The sequence below is a fragment of the Priapulus caudatus genome, unplaced genomic scaffold (genome assembly GCF_000485595.1).
Source record: "Priapulus caudatus unplaced genomic scaffold, Priapulus_caudatus-5.0.1 Scaffold662, whole genome shotgun sequence".
Classification (NCBI taxonomy): Eukaryota; Metazoa; Priapulida; class Priapulimorpha; order Priapulimorphida; family Priapulidae; genus Priapulus; species Priapulus caudatus.
In genome coordinates, this window is record NW_014577723.1 from 12578 (window position 1) to 27002 (window position 14425).

The following is a 14425-nucleotide window of genomic DNA, read 5'->3' on the forward strand; positions in this document are numbered from 1 at the left end:
GTACTCTATAGGCGCCGCGGAACAATTTTTGAAGTGGGGGTGCTCAATTTGTTACGCTCGACAGTGGCCAATGCAGGTTTTCGAGGAGGGTGGTAAGAAACAGGCGGTGGTATGCGGGTCCTCCCACAGAAAATTTTGAATCCCCCATTTTCCTCCTGAAAGTAGGGGGGGGGATGATTGTACACGCCATCCCGGCCCCCACGGCAATAAGTGGGGGGATGCATCCCCCCCGCTATCTACGCCCCTGCTAGTATCTGATAGTATACACCTATGACCGGTAGACAGCGGCTGGTCTTCTACGACCGTACGAAAAAAGTTAAAGAAACTATGATAGGTAATGGGTCGGAAACAGTGACCTCTACCAAGGAGCTACATATAACAGTTATGTTATATATAACTACAGTTGTACATATGTTATATGGTACTTATATATAACAGCTACATATAACAGTTATATGTAGCTCCTTGACCTCTACAACCACTTTGTGACGTACGCATTCCCAATCGGCAAACGCAGCGCCCTCCGATTGGTCGGTGAATCCGCTCTTCAAACCGAAGTACGTCACAGGTCAACAGAAATGGCGCTCAATATATCCGCTGCTCGTCACTTCGAATTTTTGTAACAGGTTATATTAGTTTAATACAGAGTATTGTGATACATAGTAAGTTCCAGGATAGCGGAGAAAGGTTTGTGTTTAGAATAAAGCCAGTTTGGAAGTTCTAAGTGCTCTGAAGAGACGCACCAGCAAACCAGGCGCCTGAGTGATTCCACTCCAGTGGTGTCCTCCACAGAAAACCATAGGCTGACCACCAGAAAACCATAGGAAAACTGTGCACCAGAAAGCCTGGTAACCCTATCCGTTGTAGTTTTGGTTTACATTATTCATATTATTGTAGCATTATTGATTATACATTATTGTGTTGCAGCATGAGGGCATTGAACGGCATTTACACACTGATTAATCTAATAATATGAATCATTCAACTAACATCATTCAATAATAAATCATGGTCAATAATTATCATATAATCATTGTAATCATTTATTGTATTCATTCAATTGATATCACAGGCACTTGAAGCGTTTCAATCTGATAAACACACGCCGCCCGCCATTGCGCGCAACGACTGACAACGCATAAATATATAGATACAGTAAAATATAGACACATAAATATATACATCTGACACTATATATTTAAGTGTCAGTGTGCGCGCGAAAATGGCGCGGCGTGTGTATTAGCAGGTTGAACGCTTCAAGTGGGCCTGTGGCATTGTATCTATAAATGATTTTTATCGACAGCACTGTCTATAAAAATCGCCACATGTGTGGCACCGCAGCGACAATGCAAACCATCTGTCAGCCGACATACCACTGTGTGAACTGTAACGGACCGTATTCAAAACCACACGTCGCGGCGCTGCTAATAATTTTTGATACGTGCTTCAAAATCTGCATTTGATTGGTTAGATCCAAATAACTTGTGGCTGAATCCGTCGCCTGGTCAGCGCAAGCAGCGTAGCGATTGTTCAGCGACTGGGCAACAAATATCAAACGTGTTTGATATTCCATCGACGAGTTTCTGGCGTCAAAATCGGTGACACCGTGCAGCGCACACGTGGCGATTTCTCGGCGATTTTGTTGCTGGCAACAAAATCGCCGGTACTGTCGATAAGAAACGCCACGTGTGCGCTCGGCTTAACTGCCGCCTGCAGCAGTTAATGAATGCGGGCTATAGTACTATGGCTAGAGTGATGTGTGCTCTGTTCAGTGGAGTGTTTTTGCTCTCAGCTCTCTGCTGTCAGTGACGCTCATAGGGTCTATGTCCCCCAGTGTACTGCCGGAACGTACCCTGGTCACTATTTGATATGGTTAGGGTTAGGATTAGGGTTAGGGAGTAGGCGTAGGCGACTCCCTAGACTCGTTAGTGGAGTAGGCGAGGTACGGTCCGGCATATTATTAGATAGTACCAGGGTACGTTCTGGTACACCGGACCGTACCCAGGGTACGTTCTGGCAGTACCCAGGACCCGGTTCCACAGTCGTGGATTAACTCTTAACTCTGAGTTAAATTCCTTAACTCAGGGTTAAAGTTAAACCACGACTGTGGAACCGGGTCCTGGTGTACATAGACCCTCTCAGCGTCAGTGACCAAAATGACAGACCATTGCAGTGTTTCCCCTGCATTGACACGAGCGAGGCAGGCCGCATCGCTCAAATTCTCAACCGCCACACAGAAATTTGTCCAAAACACTGCCTCGCTGACGAAACTTTTGATAACTTGAAAAAGAGATTCACGAGTCATACAATGTGTCCAGAATATAGCTTAGAATGTACCTAATTGCACCATTTTTTTAAAGATTTCTTGGGGTAGCATGCCCCCAGACCCCCCTAGCTGCCCAAGCACATGCACTGCTCACTGTGCTAGGACCTCGCAACACACAAACACACCACAAAATAATTTACCGCTGTATAGACCTTTCTGGCCAAAGGAAACAGCATTGAAATATTCCAAACGGAGAGTTCAAGAGACAACACCTCATGACATTACACACATCATTCCTGAAGCTTGTTTACATGCTGCACATAGGCTATAATGTATTCGGTAATAAGGTATAACTATAAGGTAACAAATCATGGTAGGTTAATACAATTGATACAAATTGATACTTTTTTAAATATTTTTTTAGGCAATTTTGATACTTTTTTCTGGACAGATTTTATACGTTTTTTGTAATATCCTGAGTGGCAGCACTGGAGTAGAGAAACATGAAGACTTTGGTAGTAAATACATTTCGTGTTTATTTACCATTTAATTATTATTTTTTTATTGAGACGTTCCAAGTGCCTGCATGTGTTCACCCTCTTGCCGGAAGAGCACTGTGTCAGCTTATATAGCTACTCTATGTATGTGTTTGTATATGATGGCAGGTTGGTTTTTATCATCGTCTTAGAAAGAACTGGAGATAAGTAACGAGGAAGTGGAGTGCAGGTGACAAGAGATAAATAATGTGCTCAGTACCAACATGAGATTTGGAGTTGTAGCAGCATGAATATAAGGAACCTGGCGTGAAATGCACAAACTTCAGATCAGCAAAAATAAGCAAAATAGGTAAATACACAACCTTTATATACAAAAACTGTTATATACATGTATAATACATACTGTAAATTAAATACACAACCAAAATATACAATGCTGTTTTTCAACTTTCTGCAAACATAAAATCGGTGAAACTGCGCGTGTTGCAGAGGAGACACTGTTGCCAATAATACTGCGAAGGAGAATAGATAAAATGATTAAGAATTTAGTAGTAAACACACAATACATTTTGTGTTATTTACCATCTTCATTATTGAAACATTCCAAGCGCCTGTGATAGAGCAGAGTGGCACTAACCGTTCAAGCTACCACCATCACCGAGACCTAAGTTTTAACGATTGACTTGTGGCAAGGTTAGAAGAGAGGTCTGGAAGCGGAAGAAAAGATTGTCAGCAATAGCAGCATATGTTCACATTGTGTGTCAGTTACTGAATTAGTGATTTCTATGATGTTATGGCATGACTCTATGAGGTGGTTCTTATGACATTCTTGCTTGTAATTTCAGATACTCTTAGGATGGTTTTGTTGCTGCTTTTGGTAATTGCTGTAAGTGTGGGGCAAGCAAACATGATATACGATGTGAACTTGCCTGCAGAGCTAATGCCTTACTGGTTTCATACAAATCCCAAAGCAGCAGAAGCATGCAAGCAAGATGAGCAGTGTGCATATGCGGTAAGGCTAAATTTGAAAGAATAGTTAGTAGTGAAAACTAGGTAAATATAATCAGTTGCATACAACAGCAAGGCTTGAATTTTATCATGGCTACAACAGCAAGTGACATGGCTTTTCTTCTTACTTTGTTGCCTCAAAAATAAAACGACACAAAGTAAAAATGGTGGCCTATGCCTAGTTTAGCACCCCAGACTAGCTTTGTGCGAAAACACATTTGCAGGGTCCCAAACTACCTTTGACCCAAAATGGCTGTAAAAAGCTAAAAGGAAAATTTGCTTTGTTGCATTTCCATCTAACTGTGCAGTGTTATAAAACTTGTACTGTTGTCTCATGCAGGAACTGTTGAAAACAAGCAATGCAAGTGTTTGCTGGGGCTACGAAGACGATTGTACAGAAGACCATCAGTATTCGCATCCAAAATGTGATGGGCAGTTTATTAGTAAAGGCAGCAGGTAAATAATAATATGTGTGAGTGCATGGATGGCTGTGTGTGTGTGTGTGTTATATCGGCTGTGTGTCTGTTCAGCACTACGAAGCTGTGGAGTCAACTATCAAAGTCTCAGCCTGAAGTTAAGTTTTCTTTGTGTTATAGAGCATTGTAGTACTGTATCGTATCACTTAAATTTTTTTATAATAATTAAAATAAAGTATTTTACATTACAATAGGTATGTAGGCAAGTTTGGGTAAAAAAATACATGAAAAAGAAAAACAAGTAACTGTTTCACACCATTTTAAAACAGTTGTAGTATATAGTATCCATACTATTAACAGTTACAAATAAACCCTACCCCGTGTATATTAATTCCTAATTAAAGAGCTTTCACTGTTTTATAGACACACTGCGCATAGGGGCGCAGTGTATAAGCAGTGATTTACGGCGTAATATAAATACGATGTAAAAATGGCGTCTATGTTTCTCTACAGTATACACAACAAAGTGGACCAGGTGAGCACCTTCTACAAGACAGCAGACTTCGGTTATGTTAAGAAGAAGATGGAGTCACTGACTGTTGTATGCCAGCCGGAACATGAGGCAAGTACAACTGCACATCGCAGCCTATTCTTCTCGGCCGCCTTTCTCTCTCCTTATTTTGTAATAGTATGATACTGAACAGACTGTTTGGGTAGGCACTGTAGGATCTAACCCCAATTGGTATCTTATCAAAAGGTGATCTTGGTTGGGGATGCACATTTAGGAAGAATGTGCTCAGATGCATTATATATAGGCTCTCATAATTAAGAGCAAATTTATTAACTCTCCGCATTCATGCTAGAGTCTGATACATTGAAAAGTTACTGATACCATCCTGTGTTTTAGCTTGCTGTTTACTTCCAGAACTGTGAAATTATGCTGCATGTTAGAATCATAGGTAGATTAACCGCTCCATAATTTCGTACGGCTGAAAATGGGTTGAGAGCAAATATTAGAAACCGATAAGATTTTAATAGGCACAGTAGACTTTGTACTCGGTATACCAGCGGTGCGACGTCCTCTGACGTTGAGTTACTTGAGTATGATTCTGACATTTTGTCAGACGCACTTGTCACCTTGGCAAATGTCAGAGTGCAAGGGTCAGAGTGCAATGGTTTTAATGTTGTATATTAGCATGTTGTATGTTGCATGGAGTGTTTATAACAGTTACTAACATTGATTTTGTGTGCAGGGTGATTCAATCTTAACCTGTGCAGAGCATACGCGCTACTGTCGTGCAACAAACATCTACTTTGATCTCACAAAGCTCAATTCAAAATCTCGCAAAACTAGGTATGTGTAATTAGATTTACCATAGTTACCATGAATGATGTGTACAAGCATGTTTCTATAACAACAATGAAATGTGAGTTTGCCATCGATCAAACACTAAAAAACAAATAGTAATTTTGCTATAATTTCATATTGTTAAGTTTTGTTCCATTTGTTGAGACAAGTGACGGGCAATTTTATGCGTTGGCTTGAAATCAAATGTAATGTATGCAAATTTGAGCACACTAGTTAGAGCTGGCAGTATGGTTGCACTAAGAGCAGGTGGCAACACTGGTATGCTCTAGGGGCAGGTGGCAGCATGGGTGCCTTAGTAGCTGATGAAAATTAAATTTCGTTCACTGGGTTTCTAGCTGCCATTTTCAGATTTTGAAATGCAGAACTCTTTTAATCATGTGTTGCAGGTACCAGGAAAACATCTTCGCGAAAGGGGATGTTGGTGGTCGATGCAAATTGAAGAAGAATGTGCTCAGAAACATGGGCTCTCATAAGAGCCCTCTACAGTCGTGGTGAGCTCTTAGCTGGTTAGCCATGTCCATAACAGCAACAATGTAGATGAGCCTTCGTTTACTACAAATGAGGATTTCAGTGGCCTCATTCCTGTTTTATTAATACGCAGAGGTATTCGCTGCGTGACGCTACTGTCATTATTGTCAAGCGACAGTCAAACTTGTATATAGGGGTCCCTGAAGGGCATTCCCCTGATGTGTCCTTTATAGGCAGGTGTCAATTCTATAGAGGTGACCACTAACTAGTGTTGTCAATCGGTTGTAATTTTGTAATCGATCATCGGTTGGACCCAAGTAACCGATGATCGGTTACAATCGGTTACTCGGGGTGTTGAATGCCTGCGTGTGCGTAACGTCGTGTGCATGTACGTGTGTGCATGTATGTGCTTGTTTAGCCCTGTTTACTGTTTGTTTTGCACTGTTTACTACTGTGTGTATAATACATGTACTGATTGTCATCACTTTTCCAAGTTTTCTTGTTCAAATTAAAAAAAAAAAAGATCGTGACATCACTACCACTAACACAGCTCAGATGGTATTGTTATCACTCTTTCACGATGCGTTGTAAAGCTAACAGCTGTAACTCTGCACGCGGCAGGTACGCAGAGCTGGAGATGTATACGAGTCTAGATTACCTCCCGATCCAAGATGGCCGATGTGATATAGTGATCGATAAGCCAACTTTCATCGTCAAGTTAGATGCTGGTATGTATGAGAAGCGAGCAAGAAGAGTCAATTAACGTTCCAGGTGATATCATCATATGTGGTAAACTAAGGCAGATTGTGAGGTGAAAGATAGATCAGTAGTCTGGTGCTATCAGAATTATCTTACAAATGAGTGAATAAATCGAAAATTATAGTTTTTTTAGCTCAGCTGATGAAGTCAGATACAGCTTGTAGAATCACATGAATGTCCGTCCGGCCGTCCGTCCGTCCGTGTGTCAACAGTTACGGCACAAATCTTAACCGCTCGACGTACGGTCTTGATATTCGAGACGTTGGGGTGGGGGGGGGGATCGCGAAAAGGACTCGGGATGTCGAATTTGGGGGTCAAGGGTCAAGATGTGTCAATGGAGGGGGAATATTTCCCCCTCAACTTAAGGTATAGGAGGAAATACGGAATTGCGGCACAAATCTCAACGGCTCGACCTATGCTTGTAATATTCGATGTATAGTGTGATGGGGAGGAAACCCATCACCAGTGCGACATTGGAGGTCACAGGTCAAAGCGCACTGGGGGAAAGGTCAGATATCAGGCATTTTCTGATGACATGGTCTAACGGACCGAGTGCAAAACTTTTTTTGTTTCAGCGCTGACCTACCATTTTTATCACTTTATTGACAGGACCATGAAATGTACTTTCCGCTGACGTGCGAAGAGTCTCATAACCTTTTGACCCTCAAGAGGAGGGTTAAACATGGATTTGTTGAGTGTTAACAAAGGACTGAACTGCTTTTGTCATTAGAGCCCCCTCCAGCTGCTCCCTCCCCCACCCTCCCCCCTGACCACACCAGCCCCCACCCTCCCCCACCACCACCACTACTACGCTCGCGCTCGACGCATATCCATGATAACATGTTAATATAGCAAAGTCATTAAAGTTACACAGCTGTATCTTTATTACTGTACTACCGGTATAGCAAAGCCTATCATAGATTTTAGATCTGTATTAGTAGTATCCTAGATATATGCTCTGAGCGCGAATGCGGTGGCGGGAGGGCGCACTTGATTCGGTTGCCATTGAGTTTATCAGAAGAATACCCGGCTACAGTACACGTCAGTTATGCGCTATCGCTCTGCGGCACTTGTCTAATCACATTGTTATTGATTTAATATGCTATATAATATTGATACATACCCTTATCTTTGTATGGTAGTGGTCATTTTTACAATCTAATGGCAATGTGATTATTGCTGTGATGCAGGTGTGACAATTAATCTAATGACAGTGTCATTAATGCTGTGATGCAGGTGTCACAATCTAATGGCAGTGTGATTAATGCTGTGATGCAGGTGTGACAATCTAATGGCAGTGTGATTAATGCTGTGATGCAGGTGTGACAATCTAATGGCAGTGTGATTAATGCTGTGATGCAGGTGTGACAATCTAATGGCAGTGTGATTAATGCTGTGATGCAGGTGTGACAATCTAATGGCAGTGTGATTAATGCTGTGTTGCAGATGTGACAATCTAATGGCAGTGTGATTAATGCTTTGATGCAGGTGTGAGTCTCTACCACCATTTCTGTGATTTTATCAACTTGTACCAGTCGATGCACATGAACAACTCTTTTAGCACGGATGTGACTATCGTCATGTGGGACACGGTATGTAGAGCTGCTGGGTACTGGTATATATATATATATATATATAGAGAGAGAGAGAGAAGGGGGGGGGGAGAAATAGAGAGGGTGAGAGAGAGGGGGGTGATTGCTACCCAGTATTTGATACTTGGATAAAAAATCTATTGCATGATTGCTAACAAAATTGTAATTGCTGTGATTTGATTTCTCGATTCGACAAATTCATACAAGATATTGTTAAAGGGTGTCATTGGGACAATCAGGGACATACACGTAAGTGTGCCAATGCTATCATTCAGGTTAATCAACTAATGGTATTAATTACTCAACTAAACAATGATATGAATTAATTATTACTTTATTAATTATACTCGATAATTGTGGGCTGCAGTCATCCTGGGACTATGCAGACTTCTTTGTGGATACCTGGAGAGCTTTCACAGATTACAACATAGTTCACCTGCGCCAGCTAGATGGGAAGAAGGTAGGAGTTACAGCAACACTCGTAATGGTAATAGTTTGAAGAAATAAATACACGTGCAGTCCGTTATTAACGCATTGATCCTCGGTAGTTCGCTCTATAACTTATTTTATACATCTCAAGTAATTTGCTGATTTGAATTATTCGACTGATTTAGGTATATGAGGTTGAATTAAAGCGGAATTGGTACGATTGTAATGGTAATTTCCTGCTGAATGGGTTTCATCAAGTTGGCTCATGTAATTGCTCAGTCAGTAAGGCCTGTGGTGAGTTTCCTTTATCAGAAAGAACATTTGTCCTTAGATCAATGATTGATGGTATTTTAAATGCATTATTTAGTATCATTGGTGGTTATTTGTGGTGGTTTTATGTAAACCTATTATTTGTTATAGGTTTGTTTCAAAGATGTCGTTTTCCCATTGCTGGCCAGGATGCGCTATGGACTATATTACAACATGCCCTTGGTGCATGGCTGCAACGGTAGTGGTGTGTTCCACTCCTTCAACAGATTCCTGCTACACAGACTAGAAATTAAGCGAAATATTCCAATAGTAAGAAAGTATAATAATATACCTTGTATATACTTAATGATTCATTGATAGTGCTATGGGTATAATAAGTCTAAATCGAATTTCCTCAATTGAAAAAACACCTGTGTGACTCAAACTAACGCCCATGAACTGAACATTGACTCCACTGCAGCCAGGCAAGGTGCGAGTTACTGTGCTCCAGAGGAACACGAGGTACAGGAACGTGCTCAACCAGGTGGCTCTGGTAGAGGCTTTGGAGCGTGATGCACAGCTGCTGGTCACCTTGGTGGAGTACAACACTAGCGTGCCATTTCTCGATCAGATGCAGGTATATAGATAGCCGCAACACAGTCGATCCTCCACAGTTAGGAATTTCACACTTGCAGTTTTGGTCCCCCGATAACTTTTACCCACTAGTTGTTCTGGTGATGGCAGTCATTACAAGTGAACTTGCCTCGAAAAGTCTGAGTAACAAAAAAAATTGTCTTCAGTCTCTGACCTTTTTCTTGTGCACACAAAAGAGTATTTCACACCAAAATGCGAGGCGATCCGTCTGGATGTATGGCACTTGTGCACTGCCGTGATTTTGCCGTCGTCATTCATTGACGTCCGCCTCTAGCTATATCTGTGCATGGCAATCATAGATGAGTAGTACTTCTAAGATGATCAGGCTTCATCCAACTGACCGGGATGCATGTTTCTTGCAGCAATCTCAGATGTCGGATGTTTTCATCGGCATGCATGGTTCAGGACTTGCCCACCTGCTCTTTCAGCCAGACTGGGGCGTACTGTTTGAACTGTGAGTGACATATCGTTCAATGTATATCTTTGGAAAGCTTTTGCTATTTCAGCCATAGGTGCAAGGCAGTGGTCGGCATAGGAAGGTCTATAGTGGACTCGTTATCGTTGAAATATGCAGATAACTATAGAAAGGTGTATACTGAACTCAACATGGTTGAGATAGGGAGATAAGCATAGGAAGATCTTTACTGAAACCATCATGGTTGGAATAGGCAGATATATAAATGTGAGAAGTTTTGCAGACTCATTCGTGTTAAAAAAAAAAATAAAATCATGTTGACGTTTCTCTCATGACACTGGTAGCGATTTCTGCTCCCTTTAAGATAGGGAGATCAGCATAAAAAGGTGTATAGTGGACTCGCTACCGTTGAAATATGCAGATAAGCATAGAAAGGTCTTTACTGAATTCATCATGGTTGGGATAGGTACATAAGCATAGGAAGATCTTTACTGAAACCATCATGGTTGGGATAGGCAGATATATAAATTGAGAAGTTTTGCAGACTTGATATTCGTGTTTAAAAAAAAAAAAAATTATGTTGACGTTTCCTTCATGACACTGGTAGCGATTTCTGCTTAACAGGTACAACTGCGGTGACTCGTACTGCTACAGTGATCTCTCGAACCTGCGAGGTGTCAAATACATGACCTGGGAGGATGAGAGCAAGGTCACACAGCAGGATAAGGTACAAATATTCAGCACACCCACAGCAGGGAATTTAGACGCACGACAATACGTAGCTAACAGAACAATTATATCAGAAGTTTAGGTACCTCTACCATTCAGGGTGTCTATACTAGTTGCACATTCTTGGCCTCGCGCCATGTACAGAGTTGTGTAGACATCTGGTGATGTTGCCATAACAATCTATACTGGGCAACATCTTTACACAATAACAGAGCTCGAATTTTACCAGGGCACCCATGCCAAGCACTATGGTTGCCATCCCTACTTTCTGTAATGCCCCTGAAAATTGGCAGATATCCACGAAAATGAATTCTACGGCTGCCCTTCTTGGTTTGCCTCTGTGTCTATGCCCTTTCCATAAACACAATATTTTACAAGTATCACCCTCTGTGTCCCATAAAAAAAATCTTATTAAAAGGTAAGTGGCCTTAATATTAATAATGCTTCAAAGAAAATATTTATATTGGTGCCATCACTCTGCCGTGACCTTGCTGCTTCAGGGACACCATCCGACGCTTGGTGCTCACCAGAAGTTCACCAACTATGAGTTTGACGTCGATGAATTTGTCAGAATGGTGAACAAGGCAAAGCTGTACGTACTCTCGCATCCAACCTACGTCGCTGCCGTTGCCACGGCGCAGCCTCCAACCACGCACGGCGAGCGCGAGCAGACGACAGCAGACGTTGACAACAAAGACGAATTGTGATGCTCACAAAACTGCCTAGGGGAATTCGACCAATTTTAGAATAAGCGCGGATTACATATGTCCATCCCCTTTTAATTGTCTGAAATATTATTAATCGTCACGGTGTTATGATGGTTTGTCTTTAATGGTGGCTATATATAATGTGAAATTACTCATGGGAAAGTATGTTTCCTAAAAATTGGACACTGACTCGGTCTCTTGTTTAATCCACGTTATCGCTCTCCTAAATCAATAGGATCCCCTCTACCACACTATTACTAGTTTTCTTGCCAATGCCAACTGAATTCTAAATGACTGATTGTGTGTGACGAGGCATATATTCTCCGTAATTATAGGGACGTTGTTGCTACCACCTAATTAATTGTAACCTTATTGCTTTTTACTACAGCCTGGGAATAACTATAGTGCCATAGCTACTTCATGCACACCCAGCAACGTTATCGGGGAGAGGTAATTGTGATTGGTAAATCGATTAAAAGTGTCTCTGAAGCAATAAATTAACTTATTCCGCACTGTATGTAAGTTGCAGTCGATGTGTGAGGTGCGCGTGGATGCGCACCGCTGGACTGAAAAACTGCAGTTGAGACCATTTTCCAATTTTATTTGAGGCTTGTCTTTTGATTACGCTCAGAGAAGAGAATCAACACCACACTTTGTTGGTCTAAGCAAGGCTAGATGAGTCCAGCGTGCCATAAGATAGACATTCACGAAATGATGCTATTAATATAAGTAGTCAGGGTGATTAGTAGAATAATTGTGCAGCTTTTGGTGGAATATGAACAAGTGTACACATTTTTAATATATTTTATTACACTGTATATTTTGATTTTTAATAAAATGTATTAATAAAAACATGGTGTTATCATGTATTTAAGTGTTTGTGTGTAATAAAAAGTAATGTCTCACAAATGGGTTATATATTACTAAAAATTAAAAAAGGCGCTTAGGATGCGCTTTTGTTAATAGTCGCTTTTATCGGCTGTCGATGTTCCTGTGCAACACAAGGAGCATTGGAAAAGCATAGGGAAAAGGGAAAAGTGAATGGTTTTACTCCTTTGCAGGTGAGTAAAGACATTTTGTGTTATTGCACGTAGATTTGGAACTGAGCTGAAATTATGTGCTTAGTTTATCTAAGAGCGTAATAGATTAGTGGGATATTAGGAACGTGTAGTATACGCAGTCAGTCATAGTTCTAGAGCTAAGTCAGTCACTGACTGGGTGACATTACGTGCAGGTCGCTGAGGCTGAGTGAGCGTCAACAAACCATCAAACGTACCATAACTCAGGTAAAACAGGGTTTAGCATGAAGAAATAGGGATGTCAAGCGTTTTCGAGCCTCGTGGCTTTCTGAACTTCTGAAGGCTGTTGTGACTGCCGGAAATAGAGCCAGCCGAGGCATGCACATTGTCAAAGGCATGATGATTCATTGATAATTTGATTGTGCTACAGTACACAGTACACTACATTTGATACAATAATTGTCAATCATGTAAACCACAAGAGATTAGAGTAACTTAGATACAATAATTTAACCTAACAAGAGTAGACCTAGTAGTATTAACCTAGCCCTAACCTTACTATTAATGAGTTACCTACGTTATTGTATCGTGTTATTGTACCTACATGTAACAATAATGCTACTAGATAGATAGATAGATAGATAATAGGTTTATTGCAAAACTAGTGTTAACAACATTACAATTAAAATAAATTTTGCAAACAAGATATCATCAGGCAGTATAAAACTGAAATTGATGATATTTACAATAATATATGTCCCATGGTAAGACATAGATATCACTTAAAATGTTGGTTCGTAAAATTACATCACTACAACTGAAAACCATTTTTAGAATATATACTAAATTTAAAATTAGTGAAATTAGAAAAACTAATACATGTATGTTGGTTTAGATTATTTTATCTGCACCATGCTAGTATGCAATGCCATGCCACACTGCATCTTGGAATTCAACAACATACCACACTACGTGATGCAACACTACACTTCGCCATGCTGCACTACAGTGCAGTACAGCGATGCAACACACCACACGACACATTGTCACAATACACCGCGTCATGTTACGTTATGCCTTGCTGTCAACTGTTGACTGGTTCACCATTGATTTGGTGCTATTTTGATTATTGCTGTTATAATCGTGGTCGTGTTGTGGATGTACTTCAGTGTGTGTTGCTGGTATTAGCTACTGTATCACTACATGAATAGTACTCATGCATTTGAGGTAATAGTTCTTTTATTGTTCCAATTGTTTTAGCAATAGCATACAATGATATAAAATATGTGCTATAATTGTTGTCGCTGCCATCACACAAGTCGTTGTATCTGAAACTTGTTTGTAGCTAAGTAACGTAGCTGGCTACTACACTGCTGTTTCTGTTAGCAGTGCAATGACATAGACAGGTCAGTGTTGCTGCTCACGCTGTATTATACTGAAGGGCAGAGATATTTTAGAATGGCTGCAGTATTGACCAGTACCCTATAGACTGGCACAGCATGTCAATTTATGGTCAGGAGCTGTGAACCTTGGTGCCACATAAATGGTGTCTTAGTGATATGTCGTTAGGCTCAGTAGGAAGATAAGTGTTCAGTGTCTATCTAGATGGGGTGATTAATAGCTAATTTGAGGTCATTATTTCTGGGCTTGCCACTAAACGTATCCAACATGTGTAGACACAAGTTAACCTAGCATACATAGCTCGCTCAAGCACGCACGCACGCACGCACCCACCCACCCACACACACACACACACACACACACACACACACACACACACACACACACACACACACACACACACACACACACACACACACACACACACACGACACGACACACACACAC

General features: G+C 41.0%; 1 protein-coding gene across 1 annotated transcript; it reads left to right on the top strand.

Moving 5' to 3' along the window:
* The first annotated feature begins 645 nt into the window (after positions 1–645).
* Positions 646–12369, top strand: LOC106812571 (EGF domain-specific O-linked N-acetylglucosamine transferase-like). Its single transcript, XM_014816469.1, has 15 exons — positions 646–687; positions 2932–3112; positions 3609–3775; positions 4112–4227; positions 4701–4809; positions 5441–5541; positions 5943–6047; positions 6646–6752; positions 8272–8375; positions 8743–8835; positions 9225–9383; positions 9535–9690; positions 10070–10161; positions 10747–10849; positions 11352–12369. Exons 3-15 carry the CDS (start codon positions 3620–3622, stop codon positions 11556–11558), a joined length of 1608 nt encoding a protein of 535 aa, XP_014671955.1. The 5' UTR covers positions 646–687; positions 2932–3112; positions 3609–3619; the 3' UTR covers positions 11559–12369.
* The last annotated feature ends 2056 nt before the right edge of the window (positions 12370–14425 follow it).

Coding starts and splice junctions, on each gene's coding strand:
- LOC106812571 (XM_014816469.1), top strand. CDS start 3,620: ATGGTTTTGTTGCTGCTTTTGGTAATTGCTGTAAGTGTGGGGCAAGCA. Junction 5,542..5,942: donor TCAAAATCTCGCAAAACTAG/GTATGTGTAATT, acceptor CATGTGTTGCAG/GTACCAGGAAAACATCTTCG. Junction 9,384..9,534: donor TTAAGCGAAATATTCCAATA/GTAAGAAAGTAT, acceptor ACTCCACTGCAG/CCAGGCAAGGTGCGAGTTAC.